Genomic DNA, 16,878 nt, shown 5'->3' with positions numbered 1-16,878 from the left:
TCTGACGTGGGGTGGGACTCAGAGGAGGGGGAGTCTGCAGTGGTCCTTGACCTGACGGTCGTGCCCCCGCCGGTTGCAGCCTCTACATCCAGTGCCACGACCTCCAGTGCCTCCACCTCCAGCGCACCGGCCTCCACCTCCAGTGCCATCTCCAGCGCCTCCGTCTCCACCGCCCACGCCTCCACCTCCGGCTGCCAGCGTCCCTGCCTCAAGGGTCCCTGAGGGCTGGGCTTCCTATCAGACGCTGTGCTGGAGGCTCATGACCCTAGAGGCCCAGAGGGAAATGGCAGAAGGGATTGGGGCAGTTGTGGGGCAGTTGTTCAGCAGTTGGTGGAGGTCACCACACTACACCACCAGAGCCAACAGGACATCCTCACTGCACTTCATTCACTCACAAACGCACTCACACACCTCACACAGTCACCCACCAACAGACAATAAAATGGTAGAAATGTGAACCTTACTTGTTTGTGTCTTCATAGCTGGCGCATGACCTCAGTGTGGGCCCTTTGGCCCCGCTGGTAAACCTCATGACGGGGAGGGGGCTGAGGGCTTGGGTCCTCATTTTGTGGTGGGGTCTTGACTGGTTCTCATTCTTATCAGCTTTGAATATACATCTTGGCAAACATAACAGAATGATGTACAAGGAGGGGACAGATACCTAGTGAAAGTACTATTGGTTGCTAGTAAAAAGACAATAATGAGGGCTTGGTATAAGGTGGAACCCCCAACCAAGGAGCAGTGGTGGGTGTTGTGGAGGAGATTTATGAGATTTATTTATGCATTGAGGATGCAGGAAGGAAGGTTTGAAGGGAGATGGGAAAAATGGATGGATTATAGAAGGAAGTGTGATGATACCACTAATATTACAATTGTCATATTTGAGTAAGAAAAAAAAGCTGCATGGATGGAAGTACCCATAAGCTGTTATTGTAAGTTTTTATGTTTTATTGTATTGTCGTTGTATGGATGGAAAATGCTAATAAAGATGAAAGTAAATAAGACAAAGAATATGTATCTTGGCTATGCATACACCAACAAGCCAGCCGTCACGCGCAGCGCCTGCCTCCAGTCTCGCCCCTACCCTGCTGTGCGCCAGGATGAATGAGTCATGCGTGGAGCCAGGCCACCGTGCCACTACACTTGTGAAGAGAATGTCGGCGTCACATATGATTTGGGTATTTATAGTGTGCACATTTTTGCGATTCACATAGACGTATTAATTCAATGATGGTGCCCTTGTGTGGGTGCAGTCGCCATCGCCGTCACCTCTTTGGAGTTCTATCGAGTAGCGCCGGATTCATTTAGGCTCGCATTACGCACAGGAGGACTGTCATTTATATGCTTACCAAAGAGCAAACAGGTCCACATGATCACATATTAATGACAATCTAATTGGTCAATTATTGCCGTTTGATGGAGTGCCTGCATTAGGTGTGCGCATAGGTTAAGTTTGGGGAACAAATCCATATCGAACCATGAATGAGCCGGTTAGAGGACACGTCTAATCTTGCATTGCGATATATGTTTGTGCTGAATTGGCCTAGTAGCCTACATGATTGTGCGTTCATGAACTGTCGCTCTTATTCTCTCCGTCAAACATAGTAATTCACCGACGCACCACCTGCGTCGCCAGTTCCCCCTGTGTTCAAAGAGGGCGTAGAACACCGTGTAAATCGGTACGCCAACTGGAGAGGTGTCCTACAAAAGCGCGGAGAAAGGCGACTAAATTTTCGCCCTTACGGCTTGATAAATCGCAATGTGGGGGGGGCAAATGGCGTACGCCTGAACTCGCGAAAAAGACCGTGTAAAAGAAGGCGTACCTCAATGATAAATGAGGCCCCTGGTGTGTGAATGTGTGTGTGTGTGTGTGTGTGTGTGTGTGTAAGTGTAGGTGTGAAGGTATGTGTGTGTATGTGTGTGTGTGTGTGTGTGTGTGAATGGGTGAACGAGAAGCCATTGTAAAGCTTTTTGCCCATTAAGGTAGAAATATGTAAGTGCAGGCCATTTACCATTTACCATTTACCATGTGTATCCTGCACTTTGCAGACAGCCCTTTGTCCAGCACTCATTTCTAGAATTTAAACTTAAATTTGGCACAAAAAAACAACGAGCAATTCTCTAGTTCTCCCACTCTTTGAAGGACACTGGCTTCATTATTTTCACTCTCACTTTTGTAATTGGGAGAGTACCCTCTTAAAAGTATCTTTTATTGATGAAAAGTGGTCCTTTAAAATGCATGTTAATGAGTTAAGTAAAAAGTTAAGGGTGAAACGTGTTCTTTATAGAAATAGATCATGTTTTTCTTGTGACGACAGGAAGCTTTTAGCACGGTGTACTTTCCTCTAAGTAATTCACTAGGGCAGCGTTATTTATACTGTATGCATGCCGCCTCCACCACCTTGAAACTCTACACTGTTTATCACTCAGCACTTTGTTTTATTACTGGTGATTGCTGCTGAAAATTAGATCTTGGTCTCAATGGGTTCCCTTGGAGAATTAAGTTAGAAGATAAATAAAGAAGAAAATAAATGAAACTCCATTCCGGCGCTGGGCGGTAAACATTAAGTTTGCTTGTTAACCGCGCTGTTTTGACTGACAGGTGAGAGCGTGGAGGAGAACGCCTACGTGGTGGTGAGGCTGCTGATTCGCCGCCCGGAGTGCTTTGGCCCCGCCCTGCGTGGCGAGGGCGGCGATGGTCTCCTAGCAGCTATGGAGGAGGCCATTAGGATCTCAGAGGACCCCTCCATGGATGGCCACTCCACAGCCTACGAGTGAGTCACCCAGACTGTGGAAACACTTCTGGACCACTTGATTTCACTTTGTCAAACTTTGGAATTACTACAGTATAGCTGATTCTATTAGTGGTAACGGCGCGATGCGAGCTACCGCTAACAAACCCCTTCAACTCTTTGAAAAGAAAATCGATATGCACTGACTCAAGTCTGTGACATCTGAGTCTGATTCAGATAATCCCCTCCTTCACAGAGACCAGGATGAGGAGGATGACATCATCCACATGGGGCACGCCATCATGACCTTCTACTCTGCGCTTATTGACTTGTTGGGACGCTGCGCCCCAGAAATGCATGTAAGTCATCCCTGCCTCGCTCCCCTTATCAACACTCTCGCTGGTACACACTTCCCTGATCACCTAACCTGTATTTTAATCTAGGGGTGCTCCGACTACACTAAGCCACGATACGATCTGATTCCGATTCCAGAATCGATTCTCGATTCCAACGATTCTCGATTCCAGAATCTATAATCGATTCTACATTCTCAATCGATTTTCTACAAAGACGGATTTTACGATCTACTCCAGTCCGATGTGTGCTAAGAAAGTGCAATATAGCAGAATAAAGGGTATAATATTTTGTAGTTTTATATTGCAATAGCACACGAAGGCAAGTCTAAGACAAAAAAAGTCAAATTTATTAATGGCATGCTGAACTTTACATTCAACCTCTCAAGTATAACAGTCATGAACTCTAAACTTCCAGTATTTCTCAATTCAGTCAGTGACCATGCTGAACTTTAATAAAACAAGGAAAGTATTTCTCTTCAACTTCAAGTACTGTTTTTCTCAATTCACAGTTAGTTTGCTGAACTTGCTGAAATATTTCTCAAGTCAAAGTGCTCAGGAGAGAGAGAAGAAAAAAAGAAGCAGAATCGATTCTTGGGAGTTGGGAATCGATTCAGGAATCGTGGCATTAAGAATCGCCATTCTTTCAAGAATTGATTCTTTGGAGCACCCCTATTTTAATCCCCTGTCAATAGTTTGCACACTCCAGCACACATATATCGAGGGATCCCAGGGAGAGTCATTGGAGTGACAGGAATAGACAGAGACCCAACCTTTTAAGAGCTCCATTTCCTGAACTTTAACTCTGTAAGGCTATTGATCTCAATCTTCCAACAGTGAGTCTGGTAAAGACGACTATCAAGTATGAGTGAAATGCGCTGTACTGTACTACAGGTTAATTGCGACCACTGACCGACTTCTGTTTCTTCAGAACATGTCAAATTCAACTGGCAATGTTTGAATGAATGTTAGTCAATGTTGAGGAAAGGCTATTCGTATATAACGTGACTGTTTCTCAATGTTACTTTTCCGTGACTGCGCTCGTGCAGCTGATCCATGCTGGGAGGGGTGAGGCCATCCGTGTCCGGGCCATCCTGAGGTCCCTCGTCCCCATCCAGGACCTCGAGGGAGTCATCAGCCTCCCCTTCCAGATCCCTGCCCTGGCCAAAGGTCAGAGCTCTGTCTACAGTATCTACAGCCTCTGACCCTGCTCTCTACACCACTGTCATAGAGGCACGGTTTTACAGCTTGGCTTCTTCTTCGTCGTCGTTTGGGTGAGTTGGTACATCCTCTCCCCCCAGGCTCGGGGCCGAGGGGCTATCCTTTTACCACCCCGAGCCTGGGTGAGGGGGTCACCCGGGCTATATATCCGGGGACACCTCCAGGAGCCACGTCACCGTTTCTTCATCCATGACCGTCAGGCCACGCGTTGCGTTGGGTGTCCGATTTTATCGGACAGTCCTGGATGACGTGGTCTGCAGTTTGTTCCTCGGCGCCACACTCGCACGCCGCACAGGATGCCAAGCCCCATCTGTGCATCGATGAGCGGAAGCTTGGTTTATTCATAATAAAGACATCTATCTCTAGCTCTCACCCTGGCTTCCACCTGCTTGACCTGCTGGAGGTGCATCAGGGCCAAAACCAACAGACTGAAAGACACTTTCTTCCCCAGAGCCGTGATCACCCTGAATGCCAACTTGCACTAATCCCCCCTCCCCTCCCCCAACACACACACTGTGCAATAAGTAACTACTGTGCAATATTTCATCCGGCGCAATATTTTTTATTTTTTATTCAAGTGCAATATTGTTTTTTTAATTTATATTCTTATTGTGTGACATTATATTCTTATTGTGTGATGTTGTCTGTGTATTGTGATGTTGTCCGCACACTGTGATGTCGTATGTTGTCCAGCGCACTCAAGTTGAGGCTAATTTAATTTCGTTGTACCCTGGTACAATGACAATAAAGACATTCTATTCTATTCTATATTTGAGTAGAGGTGAATTAGATTATAATTTTGAGAAATGTCAGTATGCTGACTGATCCTAAAACTTGCAGGATAGCATGTGGTAAAATGTAAATTGATCCTACTCCCCCACCGTATTTCTCCCTAAACCCATAACAGATGATAGTGTGGTTGAGCCAGACCCGTCCACAGTGTTCTGCCCGGACCACAAGGCCGCCATGGTTCTGTTCCTGGACCGGGTCTATGGTATTGAGGACCAGGCCTTCCTGTTTCACCTGCTGAAAGTGGGCTTCTTGCCGGACCTCCAGGCGGCCGCCTCCCTGGACACTGTGAGGGATCTAGAGATATCTACATTACATTCAATTTACATTACAGTCATTTAGCAGACGCTTTTATCCAAAGTGACTAACAATAATTGCATTTAACATAGTAAAAGCCAATGTACTGCTACTTGCCAGAACTCACAAGTGCACCTCCTTTCTAAAACAAGTGACTAAGAGCATAATCTAGTGCTGAAGGCAAAGTGCAAGAATAGCAATCTAAAATGCAATAGGTGCTTAAGAGGGAGGATCGTTGTAGTACTCCTTGAAGAGATGAGTTAGAGGTGAGTCTACTCTCACTGGAGAGACCCGCTCGCTTACAGGCTCTCTTAACCTGCCCCCTCTAACCTGCAGCCCGAGGCGCTCTCTCTTCCTGTGAACGGCCTTGTGATGCTCGGTCTGCAGGTCATTTTAACCTGTTATTTTAACATATCTGTCCAGGGATTGCAGATGAAAAGGAGCTGCCTGCTGGCTAATTCTGACACATTTCTGCAATGTCTACTAATGTGCACCGTCCCTGTAAATAAATCAAATAAATAAATAACTTAGGTTTATTTGTTACTGTATTAATATTTTTACTTCTTCCTCCACACTCTCTCACTCTTTCCCTCTTGCCATACTTGTCACCCCCTCCTACATTATGGTTGTCTTTATTGGAGTTCTATTGCAAAAGAGATCCTGGTCTCATTGGACCCCCTGTATATATTGAATAAAAAATAAAAACGTCAATAATCCGTGTCTCTCCTCCCTGCAGACGGACCTGGGCTCCACAGACATGGCTCTGGCCCTCAACAGGTACCTGTGTACAGCCGTGCTTCCCCTTCTCACAAAGACCTCCGGCCTGTTCTCTGGGTCCGAGAGCCAGGGGCCGCTGGTGGACTCGCTCCTCCAGGCCGTCTACCGACTGTCCAGGGCCCTCAGCCTCACCAAGGCCCAGAGGGACCACATCGAAGACTGTCTGCTGGCTGTGTGCAGGTCAGGGGGATGGAAGAGACCGATGCTGCTGCTGCACCTACGTAACTGTCTCTCTCCCTCTCATAACCGTCTCCCTGCTGTTCCTATCTTTACTGTGTTTCTCCAGTAAGCTCAGGCCATCCATGATGCAACCTCTTCTCCGGCGGCTGGTTTTGGATGTACCCCTTCTGACAGATCACACCAAAATGCCCCTCAAGGTTAGTAGAATGAACTTCTGTATACGTGTGGCATGTTTAATGTCTATCGCACTTACTTGAAACATCAACCACTCCCTCCAGCTGCTGACCAATCACTATGAGCAGAACTGGAAGTACTACTGTCTGATTGGAGGATTGGGGAACCTAGGCTCCGCCTCTGAGGAGGAGCTGCACCTTTCCAGGAAGCTGTTCTGGGGGGTGTTCAAGGCCCTAGCCAGGAAGGTGGGACAAAAATCATAAACCTTTTCTGGAATTAATCCTGAAATTATCCCTAATCATTTAATAGGACCTGAAGGAACCAGATGCAAAAAAACAAAAAATATGTTTTTTCGATTTTTTTTATTTTTTATGAAAACGGCACACAAAAATATAATTCGAATGTATTCTTATGGGAAATGAAATTAAACCCTAACCTCTAATGCTTGAAACGGGACCCTGGTCTCTTCCTCTGCTCAGCCCTACGATGCAGACCTGTTTCGGCTGACTCAGCGGTGTCTGGGCGCCGTGTCGGGGGCTCTGCCTCCAGACCACATGGACCCTGACTGTGTGGCCTGGATGGAGAAACACGCCTCCATGGACACACAGGGACTCTTCGACCCCCATCCCGTCGACACTTCCAAGTAATTCACGACGTCATAATAAGCTTCGGTGCTGGTACAGTGCTGCTCAACAAACCCAGTACCATTCTGTGTTGCTTATGAAACGATTAATAATTAACCTAGGAGAAATTTGATCGGCTGGTTCCTGTTCTACCAATGGGACCTTTTCCTGTGTGTCTCCGTCTCCTAGTGTATCGGTGCCAGAGAGGCTGGAGTTTGTGGTGAATAAGTATGCAGAGCACACTCACGAGAAATGGTCCCTTGACAAGGTAATGAGGTTACCCTCGTCATATCTGTCAGGTTGTGATGTAAAGATATTACAGTATATGGCTCTCTTCAGTACAGTAAACCTCAAGAGCTAGACTGAAGATGTTCATAAGAACATCTGCACTATGTCAACATTTGAAGTACGTAAGCTGTAATCTTTGTTCTCCGTGACCTATGTGAAGGAGAAGAGTGAATGTTATTAATTCTAATGTACGGTCGTGTGGTGTCTGTGTTTGCTCCGAGTCAGTTTGCCAACGGCTGGGTCCACGGAGAACAGCTGTGTGAGAACAGTAAAGTCCACCCTCTGCTCAAGCCCTACCGCGCCCTGGCTGAGAAGGTCAGCTCCCCCCGGAGTCCTGCTGGGGCTTTCATTTCAAACCTTTACAGTATTTATACTCGTAAAGCACTGAGGTTTCCCTCACTTACAGTGTTGACGAGATACCCCCTGTCCGATAGATACCCCCGTGTCTGCTGTGGATGTCGTAGCATTTAGTTAACACACTTACAGCTTTAGGCCTGGGCCATAGCAAACACACACCAGTATTTGCCATGTCTCTCCTATGATGCTTTTTTAGCCTCTCTTACTCTGAAATGTAATTTAATGTAATGTATTGCTTTATAAATGTTCTTAGCCGGTAGACAAACATACTCCAGGAGCTTGCTCGATCGCCTTGTTGAGAGGGGTCAGGGAATAATTTTTACAGCTCACTTATCTGGCCCCCGGGTGATTACTGTTTTTTTTGCTTCCCTCTGGAATATGTAGAGAGTGGGTCGTATACCCACCTCCCTTGTTCTCTGTAAAGCGCATTGTGTTGCCTCTGGGTATGAAATGCGCTATACAAATAAAGCTTTGATTGATTGATTGTGCTGTATTACACTGAGGCTCAGGCTTGTCGCTGTCCTGTGTCTCTGTCAGGAGAAGGAGGCGTATCGCTGGGCCATAAAGGAGACGGTGAAGAGCATGCTGGCGTTCTCCTGGACTATCGAGAGAACCAAGGAGGGGGACACCTTTAGTCTGTTCAACTGCGCTCGGAGGATCTCCCAGCTGGGACAGGTGCCGTAGATTTAGTGCTTTAGTCATCATGGGTTCTAAAGGGTCGGGTGGGGGGGGGGGGGTCTGACAGAATGTGAACAGCTCTTTGTACTCAGTACCCTGTGGAACATTTTCATGTTCTAGCCCGGCCATCTCATTTCAAACCTTTATTTATACTCATAAAGCTCTGAGGTTTCCCTCATTTACAGTGTTGACGAGTTCACACAAATACATAAATAATAGAACAAATGCAATACACAATAATAATCATAATCATAATTAAAAACTGTTACAGGTCGAAGTACAAAGGCAATGCAGCAATTTTTAATATGTAAAACTGACAAAGTGCCTGAGTATGGATTTATTCATTCACCCCATCCAGGGGGTGTTGGTACTGTAAATGCAGAGCTGGGTAAACTCTGTCGGATGTGTCAGAGTTTACCCACCTCGCTTCCCCTCATTGATTAACCCTCTGTGCCAAGGGCCAAGGGGTAGGAGTAAAAATTAGAAATGGGATTCAGCCTTAGAGAGTGTGTGTGTGAAGGGTTAGTGTGTGTGTGGGGGGGGGGGGGGGGGGGGAGGGTTAGAGAGTGTGTGTGTGAAGGATTAGAGCGTGTGTGTGTAGGGTTAGAGAGTGTGTGTGTGTGAATGTTAATACAGTTTATCTAACAATAGGTGAGTTAACTCTCCGCCTCATTTTAAAGAGGTGGGTAAACTAGTCTACTTGGGTTTACCCTCCACGCTACACCCCTGACCTCATCACCCTGTACTATACTTTCTCATTGTCTTGGTTTAGCTGTCATTCGAAGGAGCGTCCACCTTCAGCCCCAAGCCTGTGGACATGAGCAGCATTACCCTGTCCTGGGACCAGTGTGTAAGTCAGCCTGTGTGCGCATGTGCAGCATTACCCTGTCCTGGGACCAGTGTGTAAGTCAGCTTGTGTGCCATGAGCAGCATTACCCTGTCCTGGGACCAGTGTGTAAGTCAGCTTGTTTGCCATGAGCAGCATTACCCTGTCCTGGGACCAGTGTGTAAGTCAGGCTGTGTGTGCATGTGCAGCATTACCCTGTCCTGGGACCAGTGTGTAAGTCAGGCTGTGTGCACATGTGTGTGTCTAGCAGGTGTCACTGTGCGGCTCGTCAATAGGGCTTCCATACTCACTTGCCCCACGCTGGGTTAGATCTTGGGCCCTTTGACTTAACAAACACATGTGACCACCTCCCATGAACACAGCTTTACCTACAGCCATGCCTCCGGCAAGCTAGCAATTCGATAGCATGTGCGGGTGGTTTTTATACTGAGGAGTGAGTTCAACCACTTTAACTTGCTTAACTGTGTACGTGCACTTTTGAAGCTGCAGCCATAGCAAAAGCAAAAGACTTGTACGGAATACTTGCTGTACTCCATCTAGTCTATGGCTGAACAACTGGCAGAGAACTACCACAACACCTGGGCTAAGAAGAAGAGGGCGGAGCTTGAAGCAAAAGGTAAGAAAGTGATACACATTGTGTACCAGAGGCAGCTGGAAACCAGGATGAAATGTAACTGTATAATTCCATTATCCTAAGGATTCCACGTGATTTTATACTTACCTCATCCCTACAGGGGGTGGCAGCCATTGTATGCTGGTGCCCTACGATGCCCTCTCCGGAAAAGAGAAATCGAAACTCAGAGAAAGAGCCCAGGATGTCCTGAAGTTCCTTCAGCTCAACGGCTACACAGTGTGGAGGTTATTGGGACTGGGTGGCACAAACTTAACCGCTGAGATCATCACAATTGACCTTTGATCAGAACGGACGTGTATTCCTCGGTTACTTGACATTAAACGAGGCGTTTTAAGACCTGGCTCAAAGTAATACCAGGAGCCTGAGCAATTATAGCGTTCTAATCTCCAGTTTGCCCGGGAGATCGGCTCTGTAAGAGAAGCCTGACGGAGTATTCTGTCTCCACAGGGACAGCAAGGCAGTGGAGATGGACTCTTCGGCCATAGCCAACCGCCTTGCCTACGCCTTCCTCCAGCAGATGCTCTCCTACACAGAGGAGGCCCAGGAGCACATGCTGGAGCTGGGTAAGAGAGAGCGCCTCGGGGAGAGACTCACGCCCAGTGAGACCTTCAACCCAATGCATCGCTTCAAATCCGTACATCTTCTCATAAAGAGTTTTTCTACAGTAGCCTTTTCACTCAAGTCAAACTCCATTATTAACTCGATTAACTATGCTTTTTTACTGTGTATCATCTGTTTAGAGATGAGTGATGTGGGTCGTTTTATGATGAGGATTGATGGATCAACTAATGTCAACACTCAAGTAATGTCAAGAGTAGCTCTTAGGCTAATGTGTTACTGCAACCTGCCCTTTGTCATTTCCCATGGAGGAACCCAAATTCTAATCATCTCTAAGCAAATAAACAAACCCCTCTTGGTTTTCCCATGGAACATCTGTTCCTTCTCATTGGGCCCAGATGTAGCTACTCTGGCCGACCTTTGCTTTGGCTAGTCGCTACATAGTTTAACACCAAACATGTCCACTACATTTTATTTGGACCACCCCTCTATCCCCGATACTGTATTTGGACCACCCCTCTATCCCTGATACTGTACAAGTACATTAATTACAGTCACTTAGCAGACGCATTTATCCAAAGCGACTAACAATAATTGCATTTAACGTAGTAAAAGCCAATGTACTTCTACTTGCCAGAACTCACAAGTGCATCTCCTTTCTAAAACAAGTATCTAAGAGCATGATCTAGTGCTGAAGGCAAAGTGCAAGAATAGCAATCTAAAATACAATAGGTGCTTAGGAGGGAGGATCGTGGTAGAACTTCATGAAGAGGTGAGTTTTGAGGCTGTAACGAAAGATGGGCAGTGACTCTGCTGTCCTGACGTCAGTGGGAAGTTCATTTCACCACTGCGGGGCCAGGACAGAGAAGAGCCGTGACCGTGTCGATTGACCACAGGGGCCTCTAAGTGACGGGGCAACCAGTCTCCCTGAGCTAGCAGAGCGCAGCGGTCAGGATGGGGTATAGGGTTTGACCATGGCCTGGAGGTAGGAGGGGGCTGTTCCTTTCATTTCAGCTTTTAATTGGATGCGAGCCGGTGTCATCAGCATAGCAGTGATAGGAGAAGCCATGAGAGCGAATGACAGAGCGCAGAGATATACAGTAGTGTAGAGGGAAAAAGAGGACCCAGGACAGACCCTTGTAAAACCCCTGTAGTCAGACTATGCGGCTCCGACATCGACCCTCTCCATGTCACCTGGTAGGAGCGGCCCGTCAGGTATGCAAACAGGGAGCGTGCAGAGCCAGCGACGCCTTTCTCCTCAAGGGTGGAGAGGAGGATCTGGTGGTCTACCGTATCAAATGCTGCTGACAGGTCTAGGAGTATCAGGACAGAGGAGAGAGAGTTCGCTCTAGCGGCATGGAGTGGCTCCGTCACTGCAAGGAGAGCGGTCTCTGTCGAGTGGCCAGTCTTGAACCCCGGACTGGTGGGGGTCTAGGAGGTCGTTCTGGTGGAGGTACGAAGATAGTTGGTTAAAGATAGCACGTTTAAGTGTTTTAGATAGAAAGGATATAAGGGAAACCTGACGTCTGAGGGGTCGAGAGATGATTTCTTCAGGAGGAGGGTGACTGGCAGTTTTGAAAGCGGAGGGAAAGCATCCTGATACAAGATGCGTTGATAAGGTGGGTTAGGAAGTGAAGGAGTTTGGGTGCATCAGACTGAAGGAGAGGGGAGGGAACAGGTTTTAGGGAGCACATGGTGGGGCGGCTAGATGTAACAAGAAAAGTGGGATAAGGTGGGAGGTGGAGAGGGGGGAGCGGAGAGGGAAGAGAGGGTGGGGAGGTGAGGTTGATTCACGGAGCGTTGACTGGGGGGTGGGGGAACGAGGATCTGATATCGTTAACTTTCTTGTCAAAGAAGTTGCCGAAATCGTCAGGGAGAAGGGAGGAGTTGGGAGTAGGAGGTGGGGGCTGGAGTAGTGAAGATAAGGTTTCAAAGGGTTTTTTAGGATTGGAAACAGAGGTTTGGATTTTAGAGTGGAAGAATATAGATAGGGAGGAGGAGAATGTGGAAAGAAGAAATTGGAAATTCTGGGAGTCTACCTTTTCTCCATTTACGCTCAGCTATTCTCAGGCTCCGTCTATCAGTACGAGTCCGACAGCCATCGGGCAGGTGGAGTTGGGCGTGCAGGCCTGGAGGTGAGGGGACAGAGATTGTCCAGAGAATAGGAAAGAGTAGAGAGGAGCAGATCAGAGGCAGTATCAGAGGGTAGGAGAGAGAAGGATTCAGGGGCGGGGAGGGCGGAGGTAACGGCAGAGGAAAGGTCAGTAGGGGACAGCGAGCGGAGGTGGCTACGGGTAGTAACTATGTTGGTAGGAGGAGGAATTTGGGGGGAGATAAGGGGAGATATGCAGGCCAGTACCACCACCTCGCCTCACAGCTCTGGGAGAAAGAGTACCCATCTGACAGGGCTGTGGGTGTGGCAGTGTTCTCTGGTGTGATCCATGTCTGGGTGAGAGCAAGGAAGCTGAGGGAGAGCGAGGATGCATAGAGATAAACTCAGCTTTGGGCACCGCCGACTGGCAATTCCCCTCTGTCACCCCTTGCTCACTATGAGTTGAGACAGTAGGATAGATGAGGTTAGAGGGGTTACGGAGTCTGGAGGTGACCCAATGTCTGCATGACCCCTGGAGAGGGGACACAACAGGAATAGGATGCAAACGCATAATGATAACAAAACAGGTACAGAAGTAAATGTAGACTACTTTCCTGACAGTCTTTCTTGAATAAGTCACCCGGTGCCTTTGGCCGCACGCCGGAGGGAGCTGTCGCCTTCTGGCTGTTGCCGTCTAGGGTGTTGCAAGGCCTGTTGCTGCTGATTGCTAATCGTTATCTAATTATACTTAGTACATTCTAGTTCAGTCTGTAGATTCAAGTCCCTTCCAGAAGTTAAACGCATTCACCATTCTCCATTCACACATCTGATGTGGCCCTGAGCTTAGGAACCACTGCTGTGGACGTCATCTTGTCAACTTGTCATCTCGTCATCTCGCCTGGGACCTGCCTCAGCCGCTCAAAGGCATTATCACATAAAAACCATTCACTTCTTCGTGTTTACACCCCAGGGAAAGAAACGCAAAATGTGATACTAAAGTGTAAAACTGGTTCTATTTATTCTTCCGACTCCCCGTTCGTGGCTCCTCCTCACATCCAGAAGTCGCACAAACTGTTCTATTTTTGATTGGCCGTCGTCATTGATCATTCACATTGTGTCTTTGTTTCTCCTCAGAGGTTCTGCAGGCCAGAGGGCAGATGAGAGGAGAGAAGGCATCACACCAGCAGGAGGTTTATTTCTTCAGCAAGGTTCGATCACATCAGATACCACATCTCCCCTCCCCTCATGCAGTATGTAGCAGCAGCAGAATGACTCCAGCGGTTGACTGGTTTTCACTCCTCGGCAAGCTATCTTTGGTTCCCAGCTATCTGTCATTCTTACGTATGACTGCACACTGGCGTAATTAGTTTTGTTGGGCGGTTGCCATTGGTAACCTCCCTAAGTGAACGCCGTCGTTGCCGGGGGAATTGATTTAACCATTTTGGAAATCCAACGTGGGCGGTTCAGTTCGGATCAGAGCATTGATTAGGCCTCCTACGCCTCCGACCGGAAGGGGAGTGAAAGGGGCTCATGTCCGTGATGACGCGGCCCAGCGGGGGAGCCTGCCGCCAGGCAAGGCCGCGTCCAGCTGCCCCGCCACCTGTCCACACACAGGGAGGGATCGATATTGATTCAAGCAGCGGTAACAGAAGCTACGAACCACTCCTGCTTTGTAATAATATCCTAATACAGATTCTGCACACTCACACCCAAGCTTTCAGGCTTTCAAACGTTCTAAAGTCGTGACTGCCGTCTTTAGTCTAAGATAACATCTTCTCAACGATAATATCTTAATATGGGAAGACTTTTTTGTTCTGCAAGCTGATATTCACTTAGGCTACAACTTCTGTTTTGAAAACATATGAGTCATCAACCTAATATGTTCACCCCATATATTTCCTGAATGAACAATAGGGAAGAAAGGCTTTTCCTCGTACACGTAGTAGTGTAGGTGTTTCAAGCTACTGTACCAACCTTTACCTCATTTACCAAACATTAAAAAATCTGGCTACTAGAAAATCAAAACTGCTCACATAATGTATCGTAATTCTCTGAATGTGCTGTCTGTACGAGTTTATTATTGTGTAGAGTGAGTTTCAGGTCAGGTAGGCTATACTCTGTTTCATGTACTGTAGATGGGTGTTTGTGATGACTTCTGTGGGATCAACTTGATGTTTTTTTTTTTTCCTTGTTTATTCTTTGTTGCCATCAACCTGCCAAGGAACAGCAGATGAAAATTAGCCTGGTGGCTAAATCTAGCATATTTACATTTAGATTTTAAATGTTCATTAATATGCACTATCCCTTTTTTAAATAAATAAACAATTTAAATAAATTAAAAAAAAGCTAAAAGATACAGTCTCAGACGTCTGTGTTCCCACGCCTACAGGTGGTTCTACCCCTGGTGGAACAGTACCTGAAGAACCACCGTCAATACTTCCTGTCGACCGGCGGTTCCCACGGCAACGGAGGCCACGCCTCCAGCAAGGAGAAGGAGATGGTCTGCAGGTGGCGACCTATCAGAGCTCTTGTTCAAACAGACAGAAACCCTCATTGTTTGCTTCATCTTCTGTCATCGCTCATTCTCTGTCCCTCTGCTCTTCTCTCTCTCTCAGCCTATTCTGCAAACTGGGGGCTCTCGTCAGACACAGGATCGCCCTGTTTGGTAAGGATGGCGCGCCGCCAGCGCTGAGCTCATTGGCTCCGGCCCGTCGACTCTTGGCGTTTATGTCCCCCTGTGTGCAGAACACGTTTTCATTTCGTACCGTTTCCAATCACGGCGTCCACGCTCAGCTGATCCGCCTCTAAGCGCTGATCCCAGGAGATAAGCGTTCTCCTCTGTGTCTCCCCTCCAGGCAGCGATGCGTCGTCCGTCATCAGCTGCCTTCACATCCTGGCACGGTCGCTGGATGCTAGGTGGGTGGCGCCGTCCTATCTGCCCTGAGTCTATCACATTAGTGCCACCCTGTTACCCTGGATGTCTGGGGACTACAGATGGAAAATAGCCTCCGGGGCTAAATCTGGCTTTTTAAAAAAAATCTTTGTTCATTTACAGATGATCACTGTGTTCATTAATCATCCATTGTCCCGCCTAAATAAACAAATAAAGGATGGAGCAGCAGCTGTCAGCCCTGCGGCCCGATAGTGCCTGGCATCATAGTTAGCACCAGGGCTATGCACTTAAGACAATACATATCAACATGTGTCTGAACTGGGGAAAGTTTCCTGGTGTTTGTTGACTATGATGACTAGTCTCACCGGCCTTACTCATGCTGTACGCTGTCATTTGACATTTGTGACCGTCACTGGAGGTTTGGTCCTGAAGTCTGCAATCCTCAAAATGCGCTAGAGGGCAAAATATAATATTATGAAAATATAAGTTGTGAGGAACTCACTCAATATGCCAAACAACAGTTTTAGGATCACTAAATTTATCATAGTTTGTCGTCGAAATCCATGTCCTGTGAGAAGTGTGAACAGCTCTGAATCTTTAAAGTCCCCTTTCTCTGCTTAGTGACTTCAGGTGTACCAACATTCACAGAAGCATATCTTCTTCATTCTTCATCTCAATATTTGCAGATTTTAATGCATGGCACATCATTTGAAAGCTTACAATTTATATACTTTCATAATCTCAAAAAAAAACTGGAAAATGACCTTGGTAGACATCAGGGCCAAACCACGGTCTGGCGGTCACATTTGTGTGCACGGGGAGACCACGATGACCCTCGCCTCGTCCCTGTCCTGTTCTAGAACCCTGGTGAACACCGCCCCAGAGACGGTCAGGGCCTCGCTGCGCTCTTTTTTCGAGACGGCGTCGGTAGACCTGGAGATGACGGTGGAGAACCTCTCCATGACCGCGGGGCCGCTGACCCAGAGCAGCGTGGCCCAGATCCTGAACTACACCCTCTCCGCCCTGCTGCCCACCCTCACCGCCCTGTTCAACCACCTCGCCAGACACCAGCACGGAGAGCATCTCCTGGGTGAGAAATCTGAATAATACTACTTTTCAAATGCTCGCTGAATACCTAAGTAGTGTTGAATATGCCCACTTAAGAATTCGCAAAACAGTTTTTCAGTATCCGGTCGTGTTTGTGTCATTTTCTTCTTCTCGTAGTAATTAGTCGTACAGCGAATAAATTATCCAAGTCAAGCCCGCAATCCCAAACACCTGTCTTCAAATCGGAGATGCACACACAAGAGCACTTCTCCCCTCATGCATTTTCAGTATTTCCGACTGCTCCCCTCCACGGGTTGAGCTGCCGGCGAACAGCTGGA

At 47.5% G+C, this 16,878-nt stretch overlaps 1 protein-coding gene across 1 annotated transcript in view; it reads left to right on the top strand.

Moving 5' to 3' along the window:
- Nucleotides 1–16,878, top strand: part of ryr2b (ryanodine receptor 2b (cardiac)) — a gene marked incomplete at both ends in the record, with an annotated part of 85,591 nt that overhangs the window by 29,488 nt on the left and 39,225 nt on the right. Inside the window, 20 exons of the mRNA XM_084461382.1 lie at nt 2,603–2,774; nt 2,989–3,091; nt 4,135–4,255; nt 5,214–5,383; nt 6,129–6,349; nt 6,456–6,546; nt 6,628–6,768; nt 7,003–7,166; nt 7,336–7,414; nt 7,660–7,749; nt 8,329–8,466; nt 9,242–9,319; nt 9,857–9,932; nt 10,051–10,174; nt 10,398–10,513; nt 13,735–13,808; nt 14,990–15,108; nt 15,216–15,265; nt 15,456–15,516; nt 16,354–16,583. Coding sequence (XP_084317508.1) covers nt 2,603–2,774; nt 2,989–3,091; nt 4,135–4,255; nt 5,214–5,383; nt 6,129–6,349; nt 6,456–6,546; nt 6,628–6,768; nt 7,003–7,166; nt 7,336–7,414; nt 7,660–7,749; nt 8,329–8,466; nt 9,242–9,319; nt 9,857–9,932; nt 10,051–10,174; nt 10,398–10,513; nt 13,735–13,808; nt 14,990–15,108; nt 15,216–15,265; nt 15,456–15,516; nt 16,354–16,583 — 2,418 coding nt within the window. The remainder of the gene's footprint in view (nt 1–2,602; nt 2,775–2,988; nt 3,092–4,134; nt 4,256–5,213; nt 5,384–6,128; nt 6,350–6,455; nt 6,547–6,627; nt 6,769–7,002; nt 7,167–7,335; nt 7,415–7,659; nt 7,750–8,328; nt 8,467–9,241; nt 9,320–9,856; nt 9,933–10,050; nt 10,175–10,397; nt 10,514–13,734; nt 13,809–14,989; nt 15,109–15,215; nt 15,266–15,455; nt 15,517–16,353; nt 16,584–16,878) is intronic.

The sequence above is a fragment of the Borostomias antarcticus genome (assembly GCF_949987555.1).
Source record: "Borostomias antarcticus genome assembly, chromosome: 2".
Classification (NCBI taxonomy): Eukaryota; Metazoa; Chordata; class Actinopteri; order Stomiiformes; family Stomiidae; genus Borostomias; species Borostomias antarcticus.
This window is presented reverse-complemented; position numbering and strand designations above follow the sequence as displayed.